The sequence below is a fragment of the Globicephala melas genome, chromosome 19, assembly GCF_963455315.2.
Source record: "Globicephala melas chromosome 19, mGloMel1.2, whole genome shotgun sequence".
NCBI classification, from domain to species: Eukaryota; Metazoa; Chordata; class Mammalia; order Artiodactyla; family Delphinidae; genus Globicephala; species Globicephala melas.
The window spans coordinates 34254911-34277977 of record NC_083332.1 but is presented as its reverse complement, the minus strand read 5'-3'; the positions used below and the strand labels follow the sequence as shown (position 1 = coordinate 34277977).

Below are 23067 nucleotides of genomic sequence, written 5' to 3'. Positions count from 1 at the left end.
CGACCCCCCCCACTCCCCCCCCCCTCCCCCAGCCCCTGGCAACCACCATTCTGCTTTCTAAGAGTCTGAGTAATTTAGATGGCCCATGTAAGTGGAATCACACAGTATTTGTCTTTTTGTGACTAGCTTATTTCACTTAGCATAGTATCCTCAAAGTTCTTCTTTTTCAGGCTGAATAATATTCCACTGTGTGGACAGAGCATTTTCATAATCTATTCATCTCTGATGGACACTTAGGCTGCTTCTACCTAAATGGTTATTATGAGCCATGCCTTCTTTTTAAACCGTATCTCAAAACGACACGCCTGTAGCTACGTCCATCCCGCCTCCCAACAAAGGTGAGAATGCTCCTCTCCTGGCTCCGGCTCCCAAGCCCACCCTCCACCTCAGGTCTTTGCCTTCAGTTAACTTTTCTGTTTGTTCTGTACCATCAATCTCTCCCCCTCCAGTGATCATTCCTATTCACACACCAAGCATGTTTTAGAATCTTTTTAAGAAGACTCTTGGGTACTCAAAAGAACTGAAAGCAGGGTCTCCAAGAGATATTTGTACACCCATGTTCATAGTGCCATTACTCACGATAGCTAAAACGTGGAAGCAACCCAAGTGTCCACCGACAGATAAACGGATAAGCAAAATGTGGTTTATACATACAATGGGATATTATCTAGCCTTAAGAAGGAAGGAAATTCTGACACATGCTACAACATAGTTGAACCCTGAGGACATTAAGCTCAGTAAAATAAGCCAGTCACAAAAAGATAAATACCGTATGATTCTGCTTATATGAGGTACCTAAAGTAGTCAAATCCACAGAGAAAGAAAGGAGAATGGTGGCTGCCAGGGGCTAGGGAGGAGGGGATGCGGAGTTATTGTTTACTGGGTATATAGGGCTTCAGTTTTGCAAGATGAAAAGAGTTCTGGAGATGGATTGTGGCTGATAGTTGCACAAGAATATGAATATACTTAATACCACTGAACTGTACACTTAAAAATGGTTAAGATCATAAATTTTGTGGTACGTGTATTTTATCACACTTTAAAGAATAGAAAAAAAGAAGACCCGTGGAGAAAAGAAAAAGAATACATACTTAGCATTTGCTTATATGTGTACGTAAACATTCTGGAAAAGCACAACACAGAAGAAACTAATTGAAGTTGTTATTGCAAGAGAGGAGGGTGTCTGGGCGGATGGAGGAAAAGACTTCACTGGATACTCTCTACAGGTTTTGAAATTTGTGGATAAATGGCCTGCCCAAAAATCTTTAAAAAAACATGTTAACAAATTCCTCTGACGGCACACCCCTACCAAGCCACCTCCTTACTTCTCCACTCCCTCTTATAACACACTGCCAGCTACTGGGTGTCTTCAGCTCCCACTCATTTTCCAATCCAACAATCTAGTACTCAGCACCTCGAGCAATGGAAACTTCTTGCTCCTCTCCAGCTGATTAACCACCTCCACTCTGCCAAACCCAACATGCACTTCTCTGACCTCATCTTCTAAGAATTCCCACATGGCTGACTTGACGCTTCTCCTGGTTTCCCTCCTTCTCAATCGCTGCCATGGCTCCTCCCATTCAGCCAGACCTCAGTCCTGAGCCCTCTTCTCCTTCTGAGCTACCTTCTTTCCCTCGAAGAGATCCAGTCCCCTACAGACTAAAGCTCCCAAATGTCTCTCTCCAGCTGGATCTCTTTGCTGAGGTCCAGAACTGTCTACATGACATCTCTACTTGGATGTCTCATAGACACCCCAACTTCCCCAGCCAAACAGAAGGCTGAGTCCCTGTCCTTCATCTGTTCCTCCTCCCGTCCTGCCCATCTCATACATGATACCACTGCTCATCTGCCTGACTGAAAACCAGCACTCCCCTCACCCCACTACCCCACATCCAAATCAAAGCACTGTCAAGTCCATCAGTTCATCTTCGAAAGGCATCTGAAATCCGCCACTTCTTTTCATCTTTATTTCCAATGCCCTGGTCCAAGCCACCATCTTTTTTTTTTGCCTGAACTACTGCAACAGTCTCCTAACTGGTCTCACTGGTTCCATTTTTGCCCCTCTAAAATTCATTCTCTCAGAAGTAAATTATTCTCTATTAACTGTCCTGTCAGTCCCCTGGGGGAGGAAAAAAAAAGCCCTGAATGGTCTTCTCATACTTTCATTACAGTATCTAAACTGGACTGTAGCCTACAAATCCCTGCATGACCGGGCCCTGCAACCTCAATTTATGTCACAATCTTGGTTCCGACTCGCAGGCTCCAACCACAATCACCTCTCTGTTTTCAGAACATTCTCACCTCATGGCCTTTGTACCTACTGTTTCCACTGCCTCTTTCCCCCGATCTGCCTCCTTCTCTTCTCAGCCTTCATGTCTCAGCTTAAATATGACCTCTTGAGACTTCTCTGAATGTCTCCTCTGGAACAGCCTTTACCCACCCCTCCATCACATCACCTGCCCTACTGCCTGCAGAGTCCTCATCCCCATCCGCAACGATCTTATCTGTTGGTGTTTATAATCAGCCTCCTCCCCCCCCCACCCCATGTAGAATTCACACTTCTTAAGAGAAGGGCTCCTGTCCACCTTGTTGACACTACAGGTGCTACGCAATTTGTTGACACTGCACAGTGCCCATCTTGGGAACAGGCTTTCAGTACACGTTTGTTGGACTAACACAGGTTGCATTTTTAAGACCCCTGCATTTATCATCACAATGAACACTACATTTCAAAAACGGTGAACCATGTTTCTCCAACACTGTAAAATAAAAATATACACCATATGACAAAGCTTTAGAAAAATACGAAGAATCTTGAAGTATGTGGACAATATCCTTGAACCAAGAGCATGCTTGAATATCTCAAGGGGTGTGTGTGTATATATTTATATTTATATATGTATATCCACAGGCATGTATGTATGTATAAGTGTGTATGTGAAGGTATACTCATTTATTTACTTTGGGAAGGGGGGAGAGGGGGTTAAAATAACACATTCAGTAGGCCTACGACAATTTTTAATAAAAGTCACATCATTCATTCCAGCCAGTAACTCCCCAAATATTTTTTGGTGAAAATCAAGAGGTGTCCCAACACTAGCCTAGATCATGAGAGTGAACTTAGTAGTGCTCAGAAAAGGTTAGATTATCTGCCACACAAGTAAAATGAAAGCTGGTTTCCAAACCAGTTTCAAATTTTAAAGCGCAGGGATTGAAGTCATCCCAGTGAATAAGATGCTCCTGAAAATCCTGCCGCATTTTTTTTTAAATCCCACCGTTCTGCCAGAGCAGAGTGAGACCAACTGAGTCATGCACACTGCACACGTTCTCCAGCTTTTCCTTCCCTCCCGATTATTAATCACCTTTTCAAAGCAGTGAGCGGTCCTTACCATTGCATTAAGCTGGGAGTTGCTTGCCTGAGTAATTCCTAGAATGTTGGTGGTGTGCATCACTTCGACTGAAAAACTTGGCAGCCAACTCGCAATCCGGGACCCTAAAACAAACAAGAAGCCAGCACAAGTCTTACAGACCTCTTTCCCCTGTCAGTTGCTCTGCAGTCGGCCACTCTATGGTACCAGCCGGTACTCACTGAGGGCTTACTTTACACCAGGCCTTTTGACCAACTGTCCCATATGGATTAGCTCATTCAATCCCCACTAAAACCCCACATGGGTTTATTATTATTATTATTATTCCCATTTTACTCTTCTCAGAGATTTGACTCTAGTGCTCTTGTTGGTTCCCCAAGGCACTCGGAACTGAGGTAACTTGCCTAAGATCACAGCATTTAATTATGGTGGCCAGGACTTGAAGCCAGAGAGTCAGGTTCCAGAACACTTCACCAGGGGGCTTTCCTACTTTCCAGTGGCCCTGGATCCACACGAACTCAATCCCTCTCTCAGGCTACACTGTAAGAAGGTTTTCAGGGCTCTAAAGCTGCTACAGTAGATGAGAATCTGCCCCTCTCTTTCACGCTACACACAAATACTACGCGTTTGGAGACATCATTTTCATGAAGTATTTTTTACTTAATAATCTGATTTAAAGACTTTAGTTTTCTGATTCGAAATTCTTTTCAAAGAGTTCTATAACATAGGTTTGCGGACTAATGGTACCAAGAAGTCTGCTGCTTCTGCCATTTCACTAAGGAAAGGGGATCCTAAGCTATACCACCACCAGGTGTCAGTAGTAAACAACTCCATTATCAAGCACACATTTAAGGAGGATTTCCCTTTCCTTCACAAAGAAGCACTGAGGCCTGGAATGTAAAACAAGTTCAATGGCCATCTCAAAGATCTTGCCTGGATAGATTGTACCCAATAAAAAGCTGGGTACTTAGTTCATGTACTTACTAGGGAGAAATAAAGTTACCTTTATCTATTTTGACTAAGTTTTCAGTAATAATTCATAAAATAATAGCTTACATAACCATGTCCAAGATCTGCTAGTCTATTTCAGAAGTCTTACGTGGTAGAGGCCGTAATTAGCAGCCACAAAGCCACAAAGCAGCCCCTCTACACCTGCCCAGCATCCCTGCCCAGCCAGCCAAGCAGCCATCACCCCTCCTCTCAGAGACTCCACTATACTCCTTCGGTCCTTCCTATCAGGGATTTCAATGTGTTGCCACTCCCACCATGCTCTACCCTTAGAAACTCAAATCAGAGACCTGAAGAGCACTCCTCTTAAACAAACAGTCCAGGGATACCTACTTTAGAGTAGGAAATATGAACCCACAGAATTTAATGGTATTGGAATTGATGAAAATCAACAACAGCCTGATGTAATGTGAATCAAAGGATGATCAACCAGCCCCTGACATGGTGCCCATGACCTCAGAATTTTAAGTGTGGTTTTTATTATAACTCCTTTCAATATTCTGGAAAATGGAATATTCGTATTTTATGGGCAAAGAAACAGGGTTCTAGTTCTGATTCTCCTTCTGGTACCCACTGGAAAGGCTGCTCAATGACCCTTCATTATATGCTTAAGTATCACACGGATTCAATAAACTACTAGCAGTGGTTTAACTACTAAGCTGATTCAGCATGCTCCTTGCGGTCACGACTGATTCAACTGTAACTACTTTCACCTCCTCGCACCCCCCGTCCCCCCAATTCACACAGAATCTAGCAAAATGCCTGGCACAGAATAACCCCTCGGTGCTGTCTATACTTACCGAACATTTTCAGTTAAAACTGAAATATAACATTGAACTTGCCCATACAGGGCAAGTTATAATTAAAACATCATCCCCTAAGGGGAGAAAACCCCTGGCGGATGGTTTTAGAGGTTGAAACCAACTAACCATCGAAGTGGAAGAAGTGATTGTGTTGGTTTAAGCGAGGTCTGCCTTCAGCTGCTGCTACAGGAACCAAATTCTCATCCAAATTCTCTCCTTGATGCTCTTCCCTGACACGATTATTGTCGGCAATATTAAGAGACATTCTGCATGTTGGGCAGGAGGTGTCTTGTTCTAGCCACGAACGAAGACAGGAGCTACCAGAAAGTCCAAAATAAGATATCCTTAGCATATTTTGTGAGAATTCACCAGAAGTACTCTGAATGTATCAATGAGTTGCAATTTTACTTTCTATTTACCATTAGCAAGATTTAAACGTTGAGAAACACTTGCTGACATTACCTCTTTGCCCTGCTTCACTCTAATGTACTTCTGGTGTATCTTGCTCTGAACGTTAATTTGTTAACATACGTGGTCATCTACCAAGCTCCTGGACATGACCCTTCTTCAGTAAGACTTCGTCACCTGGCTCACCATCCTCCTCTCCAGCTCTATTTGACTAACTTAAGATCCATGTGGCTGAACCATCCAACACCGTTGCCTCTCATGTCTTTGAATCCTCTCTTCCAATGATCTGTTCTCTCACTCTACTTTAGCCTCCACTAACCTTGGCCTTCTCTTCAAAATCACGACTTCAAAGATCTCACTCTCCAACTAAAGCTCCTCTCCTTCCAGCTTGCCTCTTATTTGCTAAGATCTCCCATCCATTTTTCATCAAGCATCACACCCCCCCAGAGCCTTACTTCTGTCTTCACCCAGCATACCTACAACCTTACGTCCATAATCCCAACTTCTTCAACCCTCTTATATTTGTATTCTGCTTTCCCAACCAGGCTGAAAAGCTTCTTGTGCCCTTTTTCAGGAGATGATAATGCCCTATTTAAGGTAGTCTCTCAATAAATACTGCCCATTAAAGGAAGTACACTAAAAAAAAAAAAAAAAAAAGAGAAGGTTGGATGAAGTGATCTCCAAGGTCCCTTCCCAATTTATAATAATACTTATCTTTCTCCTAAGATTTCAAGGGGCCTTCCGTTCCATAATAATATATTATCTTTCTTCTAAGAGTTCAACGAGGCACTGAATAAAAATGCTCACTTCCTCTCTGCCTTTTTTTTTTTTAGTATCTGGGAACATGTGCACACATAAGGTTACACAGGAGAACCTCACTAAAACGTGATGATCCTCAGCGTCTCTAGCAACCAAATGGTACTTAAGTACCAAAACTTTCCCAGAGGCCAAGATGAAGCTACTTCTTACTCTCTCTCTGCTGGAACAATGTATGACAGTAATGTTCCAAAATAATGAATGTGTACATTCAACTCTATCACATTTTGAAACAATAAAGTACCTGTAATTTCTGTTTGTGATCATGTAACTATTAGCCAAATAAATGATTATATTTTTTAAAGTTCATTTCCCCTTAATGAACACCCTTAAATCACACCTCTAGTAAAATCAGCCTTGTGGGAGACTACCAAAATGTGTAAAATCTTTGCCTTCCAATAATGCTACCTGTGACACACTTTTCATAAGCAAATCTAATTTTACTTCATACTCTGCAAAAACCTCCCACATTATGTACAATAGCCTAAAAACTCCAAGTGAGTACAACTGGTCAGATATAGTTGCCTTCCTTGGGAAAAAAAAAAAAGCCAAACTTCCACAGCTAAAGAAACCAAACTTCAGAGAAAACAGTTGTATTTCTATATAACTATAATATTCTATTGAAGGATTCTTTCTTCTCTAAGTATGACACTTCAATGTAATTAAATATTTACTGGACTCTGAAATCTTGCAAAGACATCTCCTACAGCAACAAATTATCTAGCTATAATCTGTTGAAATCTAGACATTTAGCTTTATGGCAAATGAATCTGTCATAGATTATTATCATACAATCCTGCCCCAATCTATTAACCAAAGCTATAAAGTAAAGCAAACCAAGAAGAGATCCTAACAATTGTTTGCTCACTCAACCCCAGGCAGACAGGTGTTTTAAAAATTAAATCCTAACTCTTAAACAACCACTAGGTCAAGAGAAAATCACTTGGGCAGTTAGAAAATATTTTGAGACAAAAGAAAACAGAAGCAAAAGCACAATATACCAAAACTTATGAGATACAGCAAAAGCAATGCTCAGAGGCAAATTTATAGCTAAAAACGCCTAAAAAGAAAACAGATTTCAAAACGACAACCTAACTTTATAACTTATGGAACTAGAAAAAGAGCAAATGAAACCCAAAGCCAGCAGAAGGAAGCAAATAATAAAGATTCAAGCAGCAATAAATGAAATAGAGAATAGAAAAACAACAGAGCAAATCAATGAAACCAAAAGTTGGTTCTTTGAAAACATCAAAGCTAAACTGACAAATTTTAGCTAGACTGAGAGAAGATATAAATAACTAAAATCAGAAATGAAAGTGTGACTACTACTACCAACCTTACAGAAATTTAAAGGATTAAAACAGAATACTAGAAATAATTGTACTCCAACAAATTAGATAATACAGATAAATTAGATAATACAGATTAGATAATACAGATTAGACAAATTAGATAATACAGATAAAACGGACAAATTCCTAAGCAACACAAACCCTAAACAATACACACACAAAAAAACTACCATAAGACTAATAAACAAATTCAGTAAAGCAGCACAGTAAAAGAGCAACATGGGGTTTCCCTGGTGGCGCAGTGGTTGAGAGTCTGCCTGCTGATGCAGGGGACACGGGTTTGTGCCCCGGTCCGGGAAGATCCCACGCGCCGCGGAGCGGCTGGGCCCGTGAACCATGGCCGCTGAGCCTGCGCGTCCGGAGCCTGTGCTCCGCAACGGGAGAGGCCACAACAGTGAGAGGTCCGCGTACCGCAAAAAAAAAAAAAAAAGAGCAACATGAAAAATCAGTTATGTTTCTATACACCAGCAAGGAACAATCCAAAATATAAATTAAGAAAACAATTCCATGTACAACAGTATCCAAAAGAATAAAATGCCTAGGAATAAATGTAACCAAGGAGATGAAAGACTTGACACTAAAAACTATAAAAGATTGCTGAAAGAAATTAAAGAAGACCTACATAAAAGGAAAGGAATCCCATGTTCATGAACTGGAAAACAATATTGTTAAGATAGCAATCTTCCCCCCAAGTAATCTACAGTTTCAATGCAATCCCTATTCAATTTCAATGGCCTTTTTTGCAAAAATGGAAAAGCGGCTCCTCACTCAAATTCATATAGAATTGCAAAGAGCCCCAAATAACCAAAACATATAAAAAAAGAAAAAGTTGGAAGATGCACCATTTCCCAATTTCAACTTACTACAAAGCTACAGTAATCAAAACAGCATAGTACTGGAATAAAGATAGACATATAGACCAATGGAACAGAATTGAGAGTCCAGAAATAAACTCAAACGTCTATGGCCAAATGATTTTGCCAAGGATGCCAAGACCATTCAATGGGGAAAAAAAGAGATTCTTCAACAGATGGTGCTGGGACAACTGGACAGCCACAAGCAAAATAATGAAGTTGGACCCTTACCCTCACTTCATGTACAAAATTTAACTCAAAATGGATCAATGACCTAAATGTAAGAGCTAACACCATAAAACTATTAGAAAAAAACTATCATGACCCCAGATTTGGCAATGGATTTAGATTTGACACTGAAAGTATGACCTACCAAAGAAAGAATAGGTAAACCGGATTTCATTAAAAATTTAAAACGTGTGCATCAGAGGACATTACCAAGAAAAAAGTGAAAGGACTTTATAGAATGGGAGAAAATATTCACAAATCATACATCTGATAAGGGTTTAGTAACCAGAATACATAAAGAACTCTTACAACTCATCAACAGAAAGACAACCCAAATAAAATAGGATAATTTGGCTTGAATAGATATTCTCCAAAGATGATACACAAATGGTCAACAAGCATGTGAAAAAATGATCAGCATTACTGGTCATTAAAGAAATGCAAATCAAAACCACAATGAGAGACCATTTTACACCTCAGGATGGCTATTATCTAGTGTAAAATGTAAAATGGTGTACTCGCTATGGAAAACCATATGATGGTTCCTCAAAAAATTAAACATAGAATTACCATATGATCCAGCAATTCCACCTCTGGGTATATACCCAAAAGAATTGAAAGCAGGGTCTTGAAAAGAAATTTGTACACCCACGTTCGCAGCAGTATTATTCACGATAGCCATAAGGTAGAAACCACCCAAGTGTCCATCAACAGAGGAATGGATAAACAAAATGTGATATATACACACAATGGAATATTTTTCAGCTTTAGAAAGGAATGAAATTCTGACACATGCTACAACATGGATGGACATTGAAGACATCATACTAAGTGAAACAGCCAGACATAAAAGGACAAATATTGTACGATGCGCTACTGTGTGAGAGCAGTCAAATTCATACAGACAGAAAATAGAATGTAGCTGCCAAGGGCTGGGGAGAAGGGGAGATTGAGGAGTTACTGTTATATGGGTACAGAGTTTCAGTTTCAGAAGATGAAAAAGTTCTGGAAATGGATGGTGGTGAAGGTTGTACAACAATGTGAATGTACTTAACGCCACTGAACTGCACACTTTAAAATGGTTAAAAAAAAAATGATTAAAAGCTAAATTTTATGTTATGTATTTTATGTTATGTATGTATTTTTTTTACCACAATTAAAGCATAACATTTGAGAATTATCATTTTAAAAAACCCACCATAGTGCTTCCCTGGTGGCACAGTGGTTAAGAATCCACCTGCCAATGCAAGGGACACGGGTTCGAGCCCTGGTCCAGGAAGATCCCACATGCCGCGGAGCAACAAAGCCCGTGAGCCACAACTACCGACGCTTGCGCGTCTAGAGCCCGTGCTCCACAAGAGAAGCCACAGCGATGAGAAGCCCACGCACCACAACGAAGAGAAGCTCCCAATCGCCGTAACTAGAGAAAGCCCACGCGCAGCAACAAAGACCCAATGCAGCCAAAAATAAATTAATTAATTAAAAAATAAAAAATAAAAAACCCACCATAATGAAACACCACTTCCTACCAACTAGGTTGGCTATAATAAGAAAAACAGAAATACATATTGGTGAGGATGTGAAGAAATTGGAACCTTCATACATTGTTGATGGGACATAAAATGGTGCAGCTGCTGTGGCTAAGTCTGGTGGTTCTTCAAGAAGTTAAACATAGAATTACCCTGTGACTCAGCAATTCCACTCCTAAGTATATACCTAAAAGAAAATCAGGTACTCAAACAGATACCCGTTCACAAATGTTTATAGCAGCATTATTTGCAATAGCTAAAAAGTGGAAATAACCCAAATATCCATCAATGGAAGAACGGATAAACAAATTGTTTATTATTTTAAAAAATTTAAATTCAGCCATAAAAAGAAATGAAGTACTGATACATGCTACAACTTGGATGACTTTGAAAACTCTATGCTCAGTAAAAGAAGCCAGTCACAAAAAAGTCACACATTATATGATTTCCTTCACATGAACTGTCCAGAAGAGGCAAAGCCACAGAGACAGAAAGCAGATTAGTGACTGCCAGGTAACACGGGGAGGGAGGAGTGGGTAGTGACTTACCTTAATGACTATGAGGTACTACTCTGGAGTGATGAAAAGGTTTCGAAACTAGAGAAGAGCGGTGGCCTGCACCACACTGTGACTGCACGAAATGCCACTGAATTGTATACTTTAAGATGGTTAATTGTATGTCATGTGAATTTTGCCTCAACCAAAAACATTAAATCCTAAAATTAATCTAATCATGTGATTGAAAACATTTCTTCTGGGGTGAAATACACTCTTTTGAGTTAGTCTTCCAAACTGTCCCCAAGCTCCTTAGGAACTACCTGAAAGTTTTTTCAGAAATGTGTGTGAATTCTCTGGTCTTCCAACCTCATCAATCAGCACCACTACCCATCCAATCACACAGCTGCAAAACTAGGAGAATCCCCAACACCTCATATTCCTCGTTTTCTCACAGCCAATCTAGCACCACGTGCTTCCTAATCCTTCTCACGTCTGTCCACCCTCCTCCAGCTCCACTTCCACCACACCAATCCACACTCCTCTCAGCACATACCCGAACCACTGCAGCCCTTACTAACTAGTCCCCCTGATCTTTTCAAACTGCATCCCTGACCCCGAGCCCCCACTTTAACCCCGTCAAGTGGCCCTCAAGCCCCTGCAGGGTCGCTCATGCCTGCTTCTCCTGCCTCAGCAAACACCACTCCTCCTCTGACATTCTGAGCTCCAGCCACATGGGTTGTCTTTAATTCCTTGGATACGCCACACTCCCTCCTGCTACAGACATGTTCCCTCTGTCTCAACTGCTCTTCCACCTGATCCCTTCTTCTGCTGACTTAACTCCTACTCATCATCAAGAGTCACTTTCTCCAGGTGGGAGTCAGGTTCCTTTGTTACAAGCTCTCAAGGACCATGTTCCTTTTCTTTAGAGCACTTATCTCAATTCATCATTACATGCTCATAAACGCGTGTGGTTAATTCATGTCAGTCTCCTCCATTAGGCTGAAAGCTTCGTGAAAGCAAAGACCACATCTGTCATTTTAATTTAATTCCCCAGAACCCAACACAGCACCCAGCACATTAAAAAAGAAAGAAAGAAAGAAAGAAATGTGTTGAGTTACTGATACTCCAGCTCCAAAGTCCTTGTAATATTAAAAAGGAAAAGAAAAACCATTTGGGAATACAAAATAAGGAAAGGAAGATTAAAGATGTAAAGATTATAACTTTCTCAATATGCAAAATTGACCACAGAACAAAAGGCCAAAAGATACCTCAAGGTCCATCAACACCAAAAACATCCAATCTATAAACAGAATGATCTAGGTTAGACAGACACAGTTCCTGTGAGATCTCTAAAAATGAATAATATAAGGCAGTGAGGACTACAACAGAGACAACAGGACTCTGTGAGAACGGAACAGCCTGTACCACACACAGATCTAGTCCAGTCATGAAGGTTTGCAGAAGATCCCATTTTCTAATTCCTGATAACACAGTCACAGTTCTGGACTGCTTAGTGCTTCTCATCTGATCCCCATCTCAGCACACTTCCCTGGTGTGTTTTTTTATGTTGCCTTAGGGCATGTGCAAAATGCAAAGATATATATTCTCACCAGGGTAAGAATAGGGAATAAGCTGTCAGAAAGCAAGGATCCCCCCACCTCTTTAAGTCTTACAGGCGTATTTGCTATATCTCAGAACTTAAATGGAGAAGGAATATGAAGATAGCTAACACACCCAGAAACTAAGATGGCAACCTGTGAGTGGGGAACAGTCCTGCCGTGTAGGGAAGAGGCTGAGGAATAAGGAAGACACACCCAAGCTCCCCATCCCACTCAGTACCAGCACCACGGCCAGTCTGAGGGAACGTCCCCACTCCTTGGCTAAGGCTGGTCTTAAGCCCCAGCACAAAAAGCACCCACATGCCCCTGGACAGAACACCAGTCCCATGTGACCCTTTGCAAAGCTCCTACTTGTGGAAAAGATGTCCACAGGGCAGTTTCCTCGCAGCCTGCATGGAGTCCCAGCAGATGGCACAGTCATCGTTATTGACAGCCAGCTCCTCTGGAGTTGCAACCGCAAACCTGCAAAAAACAAAGTGCAACTGGCAGGGATCTCCGTCAATTCCACGCACAAATACCGAGCACCACTTACTTCATAGACTTCACCTTTAACAGCACAGTTACAGAGGAATCATGTTCAGTAAAAATTCTCCACCCACGCAAAACACTACACCTGCATTCTCTTCATAGCCCACCAAAGAGCAAAAAATCTATACACAGAAACTGACTCTGTCTTAACAATGGCTCCTGTTAGTGATGACTTAAGCGAACATTTCTGGGTAAATCAGAGGAGTTAAGACCCCTCAGAGAGCCAAACTGTTCCCTTGGACACAAAAAGGATACCCATTGATCTCACACTTTCAGGCTTGGTTTAGCCTCAGGATAAAGGAGTGAGTACCTCCTCCACTGAGGTTAAAAGTATGAGAGAGAGTATGTGTGTGTGAGCACGCATGAGTAAGGAAGAAAAAGGGCAGAAGCCAAACGAAACATCCATTTAATAATAATGATGATAAAAATAATGACCTAATAAAAGAACCTAATCTTTACTGAGCACGTACTATGTACCCAGTACTGTTCTAAGTAATATTACTTTCATTATCCCATTGAATCCTCCCAACAGTTCCAGGAAGAAGGTTCTGCTCTCATCCCTAGACTTAAGCAACTGAGGCACAGGGAGGTAAGTAAATTGCCCAAAATCACACGGCAACTAAGTGGGGCTTCAAACCCAGGCAGTCAGACTCCAGAGCCTATACTCTTCACCATTCCGTTAACAGTTTACAAAAGCACGTTCTCGTATAATCTGGGATCTATTATTATTAAAGATCTCAAATGAGTCAACATGAGCAACGTCAACTTGTGCTTACTTACCTGGCTTCCATGTTTCCAACCACTCGCAAATAGTTCTTGTGCCGGCGGATTCGACGTTGTACCTCATGAAACAGGTAACGCAGCTGCATAAAGATGACCAAGCTGGCCATGGATAACCAGATGTTGCCAAATAACTTAACAAGAGGGAAAGAGAATAAAATATACAATAAAAGTGAATGTGAACTTGCTACTGCTGAGAGTGAGGTATGCAACAGACGCTCTGAATTGTGGGCGAAGGTGACTGGAGCAGTCATGCAGAAAGCAAACGCGCGTATTTCTCTCACTGCCCTGAACAACGTACAAGCTCTTTGGCCTAGTCATTCCATCAACAGCAATCTTTCCTGAGGAACTAATCAGAAATTTTAAAGTTTTATGAAAATGATGCCCCTCCATACAATTATAAAACAGAAAATCAGGAAATGGACACAATGCCCAGTAGGGGGATAATTATACTGTAAACTCATACAATGTAACATTATATACTCATTATATTTATTATAAAATATAATTATATCCTATTATTGTATTTTATATATAACATTTTGAAGATTAATTACATGGGAAAATAATATTTAAGTGAAAAAGGATAAAAGTACTTTAAAAAAACTAATACGTGACAAAAAAAGGTATGTGCAAAGATGTGAAGTAGCAAACAACTGAATACAATCTAAATATTCTATTATGGGAGCAGGCTGTTCAATGGCTGGGGGTGGGGGAATAGGAGGAAGGTGGTCAAAAGGTACAAACTTCCAGTTATAAGATAAATACATAGTGGGGATAGACGTATAACATGATGACTATAGTTTTAACAGTGCTGTATGGTATATTCCAATTAAATCATCGCACCTCTATGCCATGGAAGTTTTATCTTAAAGGTATTAAAATGATTTAGAAGAATTTTGTTGCTAGGGCTTCCCTGGTGGCACAGTGGTTGAGAGTCTGCCTTCCGATGCAGGGGACACGGGTTTGTGCCCCAGTCCGGGAAGATCCCACATGCCGTGAAGCGGCTGGGCCCGTGAGCCATGGCCGCTGAGCCTGCGCGTCCGGAGCCTGTGCTCCGCAACGGGAGAGGCCACAACAGTGAGAGGCCCGCGTACCGCAAAAAAAAAAAAAAGAATTGTTGCTAGCATAGGAAGATGTACATAATATACTAGCTACAAAAAGCCAAAACTATATGCCCAATACACGATCTCCATTGATGAATGTATGGATTTGAATATATAAAGAAGCAGTAAACACAACAAAATGTCAACAGTTATCTCTGGATATTTGTTTGGGGGGGCCTTGTTTTTTTAAAGTATGTTTTGAAAGTTACTTTTATTTTATTTTTTATTTTTTTTAAGTTTTTATTTTTTTGCAGAATACGGGCCTCTCACTGTTGCGGCCTCTCCCGTTGCAGAGCACAGGCTCCGGAGGTTCAGGCCCAGCGGCCATGGCTCACGGGCGCAGCCGCTCCGCGGCATGTGGGCCACCAGGGAAGCCCTGAAAGTTACTTTTAAAAAGTAGACTTATAGAAATGCTCTACGTTTAACCCAAAAATTTTTAAATTCTACTTTGATAGGCTTACAATTTAAATAAATTGCCCACCAAATATGTTGATTCTCGCCATTCACAGATCACTGAAGTGCTAAACCAATGAAGCAGGTTTTCAGCATGGTGATTTCTTGCACACCAAAGTAAAATGTAAACAATGAAGTAGGAGGAATTAAGAATAAAGACTTTGTTTTTAATTACAAAGATAGAAAATTTATGAATCCATGAAGTAGCTAACACTGTGGGAATTCCCTTTACCACCTACAAAGTAACTGTTAAATATTAGAAGCCACGGAAACTATGAGGAGAGGAATTCCCCTAATTTCATGCTAAAAACATTATCTACTGACTTGGTCAGCAGAGTCACCTACGTCTCCTAGACAGCAAACACCTCCTGAGCTGGGCACCAAACTCATTCCACACTGCTTTATACCTGTTGGCCAGAAAAAAAAGGGAAAAAAAGGGAGGGGAACAGCTGCGTCGTTTTTACAGTCTTTAAGTGGGTCATCCACAAATGTTTCACCTGTTAAACGCTGTACTAAACAGGGTTCCTGATTCTAAAAAACTTAGCTGTCTGTTAGAGCTCCCTCTGGGAAACTTACCAACATGTGAATATGATGCATGAGGTCCAGGGACAACAGAGTGAGCTCCATGACAAAATCTGTGTAATAGACATACGTTCCCTTTCCTTCCCACGTTCCTTCGTGGTTGAGGTCCCAGAGGTGAATTACATATCTGCAGTGAATAGAGAAGAATCATGTTAATGATTTACTGTTACAATTGAATTTGTTTTAAACATGATATACTACAGTCACATTTTTATAAATTTTTTATATGCTGTATCTTAAAATCAACTGTATGAGTAGACCTCCGTCACCACCCTCCCAAATTGCTACTCACCGTAAAATCACATGAGCAGTCCTCACTGTCACAAGAAGAGACTATTTAAAAAAAGAGAGATTTTTTTTCTTTTTAGTAAAATTTAGGATTGCTCAGACCAAATTTACTTTTACAAAGTGATAAAAGTTCTCAGTTCAATTAAAAATCAGGTTGGGGGGCTTCCCTGGTGGCACAGTGGTTGAGAGTCTGCCTGCTAATGCAGGGGACACGGGTTCAAGCCCTGGTCTGGGAGGATCCCACGTGCCGCGGAGCAACTAGGCTCGTGAGCCACAACTACTGAGCCTGAGCGTCTAGAGCCTGTACTCCGCAACAAGAGAGGCCGCGATAGTGAGAGGCCCGCGCACCGCGATGAAGAGTGGCCCCCGCTTGCCACAAGTAGAGAAAGCCCTCGCACAGAAATGAAGACCCAACACAGCAAAAATAAATAAATTAATTAATAAACTCCTACTCCCAACATCTTCTTTAAAAAAAAAAAAAAATCAGGTTGGAGGTCGGGGACTTGAAGGAGGGTAGTCACAAGGTACCAGTTATAAGATAAATAAGTCCTGGGGATGTAATGTACAACATGATGACTCTAGTTAACCGTGCTGTATGGTATAATTCAAAGTTGTGAAGAGAGTAAATCCTAAGAGTTTCCATCACAGGGTAAAAAACATTTTTGGGGGTATGAATATGCGATGATACTTATCATGGTAATCATTTCACAACAAATGTAAGTCAAGTCATTACGCTGTACACCTTAAACTTATGCAGTGCTGTATGTCAATTATATCTCATTAAAACTGAAAGAAAAAAAAAGCAAGTTACCGACCATTTTATTTCATGTGCTTCAAATTTCCATGGAATATTTTCATGACCTAGAAACAACTTATATTGAGCATTTTCCTGTTAATAGGTGGCAACCAATTACACCTGTCCATCTCCTGGGCATGCCTTCTACAATCTTGAGGTCACTGAGTTTGACAATCATTTTTTTATACTGCATTAAGTAACCATAATTGATTATCCTAAGAGGGTGTCTGAATACTTGGTGACCCTATACCCAAGGTACAGCTTAGGTACTACTATCCTAGATATGAATCCCTGCTCTCTATATAATGCTTTCTGCACCCCCTTCACCCACACAGAAGAAAACAGATGAAGGAAATCAATAACAAAATAAGACCCTCATAGTATTCTGTATTAAAGAAACTGATACTAAGAAAAATTTCTTCTTAATCTAGCAGAATAAAACTGTTAACATTCTTTATGTTTGAGATCAGGAAACTCCCGTTTACAAATGGAAAATATTTTACATAGAAGAGAAACACTATAAACATAAAAATATGATTTAGTTCAAAATATCAAATCTGTAACATAAATTATCTTAAAAAAATTAATGAGCTAAAATTAAAATATGCCCTATGACCCAACAGACCTATTTCAAATGTCTTTAATTTTAGGTATACCTTTTTTCAAACTTTGGCCTAATACTAATTAAAAGTTAGAGAAACAAAAAAGGAAAACCCAGTATCATTCAAATGGTGATTTATAGTAAAATATATCTAAAGCAAACTAATTAACATCAGAGTAAATAAAATTTTAAACATATTTTTTTACATTTGTATACCTTTCATATACAGAAAGTATTCAACTAGGATTGCAAATGTTTTTATTAAGTACTTAAATGTTCTTTCCTTATTTTTCTTACACTACTATATTATACTCTGAAGTGAATGCTATTAAGCAAAATAAATTTTAACCCTATTCTAACAATTCCCAATTAGTAGTTCAAACTCAGTATTTTGATATTAGCTATCTACTGATATTGATATTAGATATCTATTATTTCATTTTTTCCATTAATAATAGCAATTATGGACAAGATAAAAGTACTTTGCCTTTGGCCTGAGGAAAAAAGCAAATATAGCCACTGAATATAAAGAACATACGAAAAATTTGATTTCTATTGAACAGAAATTAATATTCTCAGAAAGGGTTTAAAAGTAAATTTTAAAATATACATGAATATCTCAGATTATTCTTTCAAAACAATGAATACAGTTTGCATATACATTGTATTATTCTATAAAATCTTAATTTATGGCCTATCTAAAATAACCAATTACAGGATATTTCCCTACTAATTGTTACCAATCATTGTTTACAATATCTTAAGGAGAAAACCCTTCCCACTTGGAAGTCACAGAACTTGGATTGTGCTACTTTTGCCACTTTGGAACTTTAAGCAATTCACTTCACCTTCCATGCCCGTTTCCCCATTAATAAACAGGAATAATAAAATGAGTCAATATATGTAAGGTATTTAGAACAATACCCAGCATATAGTAAGCACTATATAAATGTCGGCAAAAATAATTACAGTTGACCCTTGGGCAATATGGGAGTTCATCCCCATATGATTTATAGTCGGGCCTCCGTATCCAGTTCCTTTGCATCTGTGGATTCAACCAACCAGGGACCATGTAGTACTGTAGAATTTACTACTTTGTGGACCCACAAAGTTCAAACTCACGTTGTTCAAGGGTCAACTGTACTTTTTATTATGTTGTAGCAAGGATTACGTGAAATAACATATGTAAAAGCAATCAGTACCAATACCCAACCCCAAACGAAGGAACTCAAAAAATGCTTGTTAAAATGAAGACCAGATATCCACCCTGGGTGAAAATAATCTGTCAATAATCCTCTAGCTTCCTTGAAAACACATAGGAACATAATCAGAGCAAAAGCCCGTCTCTGCATCTTACCTCTGCAGCCATGAAAGCCAATGTGTGCATCCCATGGGTGTAGCCTGTGACACAACAGACAACTGCTAATCCACAGCAGGAAAGCAGCATAGCAATCAGTAGAGACAGAACTCGACCATGGCTACTCATCGGTGTGGTGGGAGAAAAGGAAAGCTAAAAATGCAAAACAGGAGAAGGAAGCTCACTCTTCAGCATGGCAGTGTTAATTAAACCTGACTAAGCATGGCAGTGTTAATTAAACTCAAGGTTAACCTTGGTGTCTTTGCTTGGAGATCTGTGCGTAGCCGCACGGCCAAATGGAAGCCGAAAAGTATCCCATTACCAGATGGTCAAAATTCTCCAACCAACCTAAATATGAGTATGAGCTGATATTTTGAGATCTTTATCATTTAATTTATGGAATATACATTATATTTGCATCTCAAATTCTCAAGGATCCTCCTACCAGTGGGATTATAAACCTCTAGAAACAATTTGCCAAAGGAATGTAATTCTCTCTTCTGGCTTCAACAGGACTCAACTTCAACAGGGCAGCACCACATTCTGTTGTGTTCTTTCACAATTTTGTTCTAGCCCTAATCCCTCAAAGTCACTTGGGAGGACATTCCTAGCCCGTTCACGGCTAGGACAACTGAAGTGTAATCCAGGTGCAGACTGACTACCATAATGCTATGTTAACAGTATACAGCTTGGCAAGGAAGGCCTGGAGCTGTGACTCCTGAGCAGGAAGGTGTAGATACCAAACCAGTCGGGGAGGTCAGAAGCACCTGTCCATGGCCTGGGATGGGGGCTGAATTATGAAACAGCTGAAGGCTTTGGAACTGAGATTAACTCACACAGACGTGCAAGGACCACCATGGTCCATGAGGACTGGGTAAAGAAAGGGGCAAGCAGGGTTGTGGAGTGGGTTTAATGGAGGGGCAGGATTGTAGGCGTCCATTTACTGGGGATCCACGAGATTAGTTCGGGACTACTAACAAATGAAGATTCACCCACACAACTCTGAAGCCAACAGGCAGATCTTGTACCCAGACAGAAAAGGTTCACTTCTCCAGGGACCAAGGAAGCCAAGAGAGCTAATTCAGTCCTGGCCCAGGGTGGAAACAATGCAAGCTAGTCAGAAAGAAGGGCTCCAAGAACCAGAGTAAGAAGGGGGAAAATGGAAGGAGATTAGAACAGAAAACGTCTGGAAGAGACCAGCTTTTTTTCAGTTTATATATTAAAGTTTCCTTGCACTGTGATCAAAACAGTTTGTGTAGGTGATTTGACCTCACGTGGGCTGTAATGCAACACTACTGGGGAGGGGAAGGAAACCTCCCTAGGGGACACTGCTCCTGCATTCCTTGGCTGCTGCAGAAAGTTCCTCAAGAAACAGGTAGGAGGTACCTGATCCAGGAGCCTTCCCTGGGAGAGCTATCCTGCACATGTGTGTCACGGCTCATTCATATTACACAATTCAGACCTGGCAAATGTGTGCCTAAGCAGGAAAAGAGCTTGGCTAAAAACTTACATATTCAAACCGGTCCTTGCAGAGCTGAACCATCAGATGCAGAAATACCAGTCCAGCAAACCAGAGGCACCACATGACCACTTCTTCCACTGTCTGGACATTCAGCACACCAAAAATGAAAATGAACTTGTAGAAAATGAAATTCCAAAACTTGTCTTTGAGGTGCTAAAAAGAAAAATATTTATAAAGGTGATTACCATTATACCTAACCCATTCAAGGAGAAGGTAACATAACAAAAGCTGGCTTCTAAGGAGAAAATAGTCTATTCTCAGCTTTCTAACACTTGTCCACAAGAAAATATCCATAGAAGGCAAAGAAAAAATGAGCCCTCTGAAGAATAAAGGGAAGACACCTAGAAAGTAATCTATAGATTTTGGATTGAATTCCTTAGTTATGAAATTTTAGCCATTAAAAGGGGAGTGATATTAGTTTAGTACCTTATGTATTAATAATACATATACTTCTAACACAAAATAAAAAAGAATGGTGAGAGCTACAAGTATCATTTTTAATATTTCTACTCTCTAGATTTTTAAAACAAACAAAAGAAAAAGACTGGACATTCTTCTTCCTTTTTTTTTAAACATCCTTCAGATTCAAAAATAACATATGCTCATTTGCCAGCCATAATCAATAATGTATGAAAAAGTACAAAGAAAATTAAAACAAAAATGATGCCTTAACATTTTTATGCATTTTTCTTCCTAAATGTAAAACATTGATTTTTGTATACTTTTATTTCACTTATATTGTGAGAACCTTACCAGTGCCAATGAATACTGTCTGAATAAGACCACTTTAGTGGTTACACATGGACACCGAAATGTTTTTTTCACCATTCAGAAAATGTTACAATGAATATCTTTGTACAAGTTTCTATTTTTTCAGCATTACAGAATCAAAGCTTACGGATATTGTTATGGTTTCTAATAAGTAACATCCATCTGATTTCCAAAGAAGTTATATAAATGTACACTCCCACAGAAGTATATCTGCTTCACTGTACTCTTTCTTACACTGAGGATGTCCAGTTTTAAAAATCTTTACTATCCTGAAAAAGAGGGCAATGAGGGGCGTCTAGTCAACAGATACTAAAAGATACCTCAAGCCATCTGTGGGAGTGGTGGCAACTGAGTGCAGAGGATAAGGATGAAAATATGGCTCCTAAGTATACTTTTATGTATAGTTTTGAACCATGTGAATGTTTCACAAATTCAAAAACTTAGAAAGAAAAGCAAAATTGAATAAAAACAGAAATAATTGAACCTACATGTGGAACAAATTGATAATGTGACTATTTAAAGATAAGAGTTATTTTGAGAACTTTAAAACACTGTACTCTGACTGTACACCCTTTGTTCAGAGAACAAAATGAACTAGGAATCCTTGGTGAATGTCTGTTTCCAGATCTGAGGCAGGAAAGCATGAGTGAACCTAGAACATTTTGTGTCCTGGTTCTGAACCTTCACTCCACCATCTATCTGCTGTGTGGCTTTGGGCAAGTTACTTACAATCCCCAGGCTTTGGTTTCCCCATCTATAAGACGGGTCTTATAACAACAGCGTATATCTCATAAAATAGCTGGGGTAACTCAGTAAGTTAATATATGTACGGTGCTTAGATAGGTGCCATAGTAGGCAGTAAGTGCATTTAAAAAATTCTTTGTTCTACACTGCCACTTAACCGTTGAATATTTGTCCAATTTTAGGTAGTCAATGTCTTTGCCTCTAGCATTACTCTATTTCTTCAAGTTTAAGCACCCAGAGAGTAAACCCATGTCAATTCTGTAGCATTCTAACTCAAAACGGTGCTTAAGGGCTTCCCTAGTGATGCAGTGGTTGAGAGTCCACCTGCCAATGCAGGAGACACGGGTTCGTGCCCCGGTCCGGGAAGATCCCATGTGCCACGGAGCGGCTGGGCCTGTGAGCCGTGGCCGCTGAGCCTGCGCGTCCAGAGCCTGTGCTCCGCAACGGGAGAGGCCACAACAGTGAGAGGTCCGCATACCGCAAAAAAAAAAAAAACGGCGCTTAATAAATGCTACTGGATGACACTGGTCAAAAAACTGTCATCACTGAACAACATGAAAGATGTGATCTATACTGAAAAAACTGAAAGTAGAGTTGAGTGACAAATGTGCCCATTATGATTACCTCCAGGTATTTGAAAAATCTCTATAATACTCCAAGGTTATGTTTTCTGTAAATTTTGAACTGATATTTAACATTTTAGGAAAAAGAAAGCAGTATGTAAGGCCCACTGGTGCCAGATCAATCCACCAGCAATTAGGTTGCTTGCCTGGCCTGACCAATTTCTGGCCCACAAGTCAAAAGTTTTTCTTGAAAACGAAAGAAGCATCAAAAAAAAGCTTCTGTATCCTACCAAAAAACCCTCTATGTTCTACTGATCCCATCTGGGAGACCTCTGGAGTCGATATTTTGGAGAAAGTACTGAATACTCACTAATGAAAAATTTCTGGGAAAACAAAGAGTCCTGCCCTTAATAGCATCCAAAGGCTCAATCACACAGTAAATGCATTTCAACTCTAAACTAGGACCTCAGCTGATTTAATAACAAGAGATTTGG

General features: G+C 40.0%; 1 protein-coding gene across 1 annotated transcript in view; it reads right to left on the bottom strand.

Moving 5' to 3' along the window:
- AMFR (autocrine motility factor receptor) overlaps positions 1-23067 on the bottom strand; it is a 40542-nt gene that overhangs the window by 8767 nt on the left and 8708 nt on the right. The window contains exons 3-10 of the mRNA XM_030848037.3: positions 20484-20648; positions 18974-19126; positions 16224-16264; positions 15926-16058; positions 13791-13924; positions 12834-12944; positions 5306-5496; positions 3390-3493 (exon numbers count right to left, since the gene is read on the bottom strand). Of these exons, the coding sequence (XP_030703897.1) occupies positions 3390-3493; positions 5306-5496; positions 12834-12944; positions 13791-13924; positions 15926-16058; positions 16224-16264; positions 18974-19126; positions 20484-20648 (1032 nt within the window). The remainder of the gene's footprint in view (positions 1-3389; positions 3494-5305; positions 5497-12833; positions 12945-13790; positions 13925-15925; positions 16059-16223; positions 16265-18973; positions 19127-20483; positions 20649-23067) is intronic.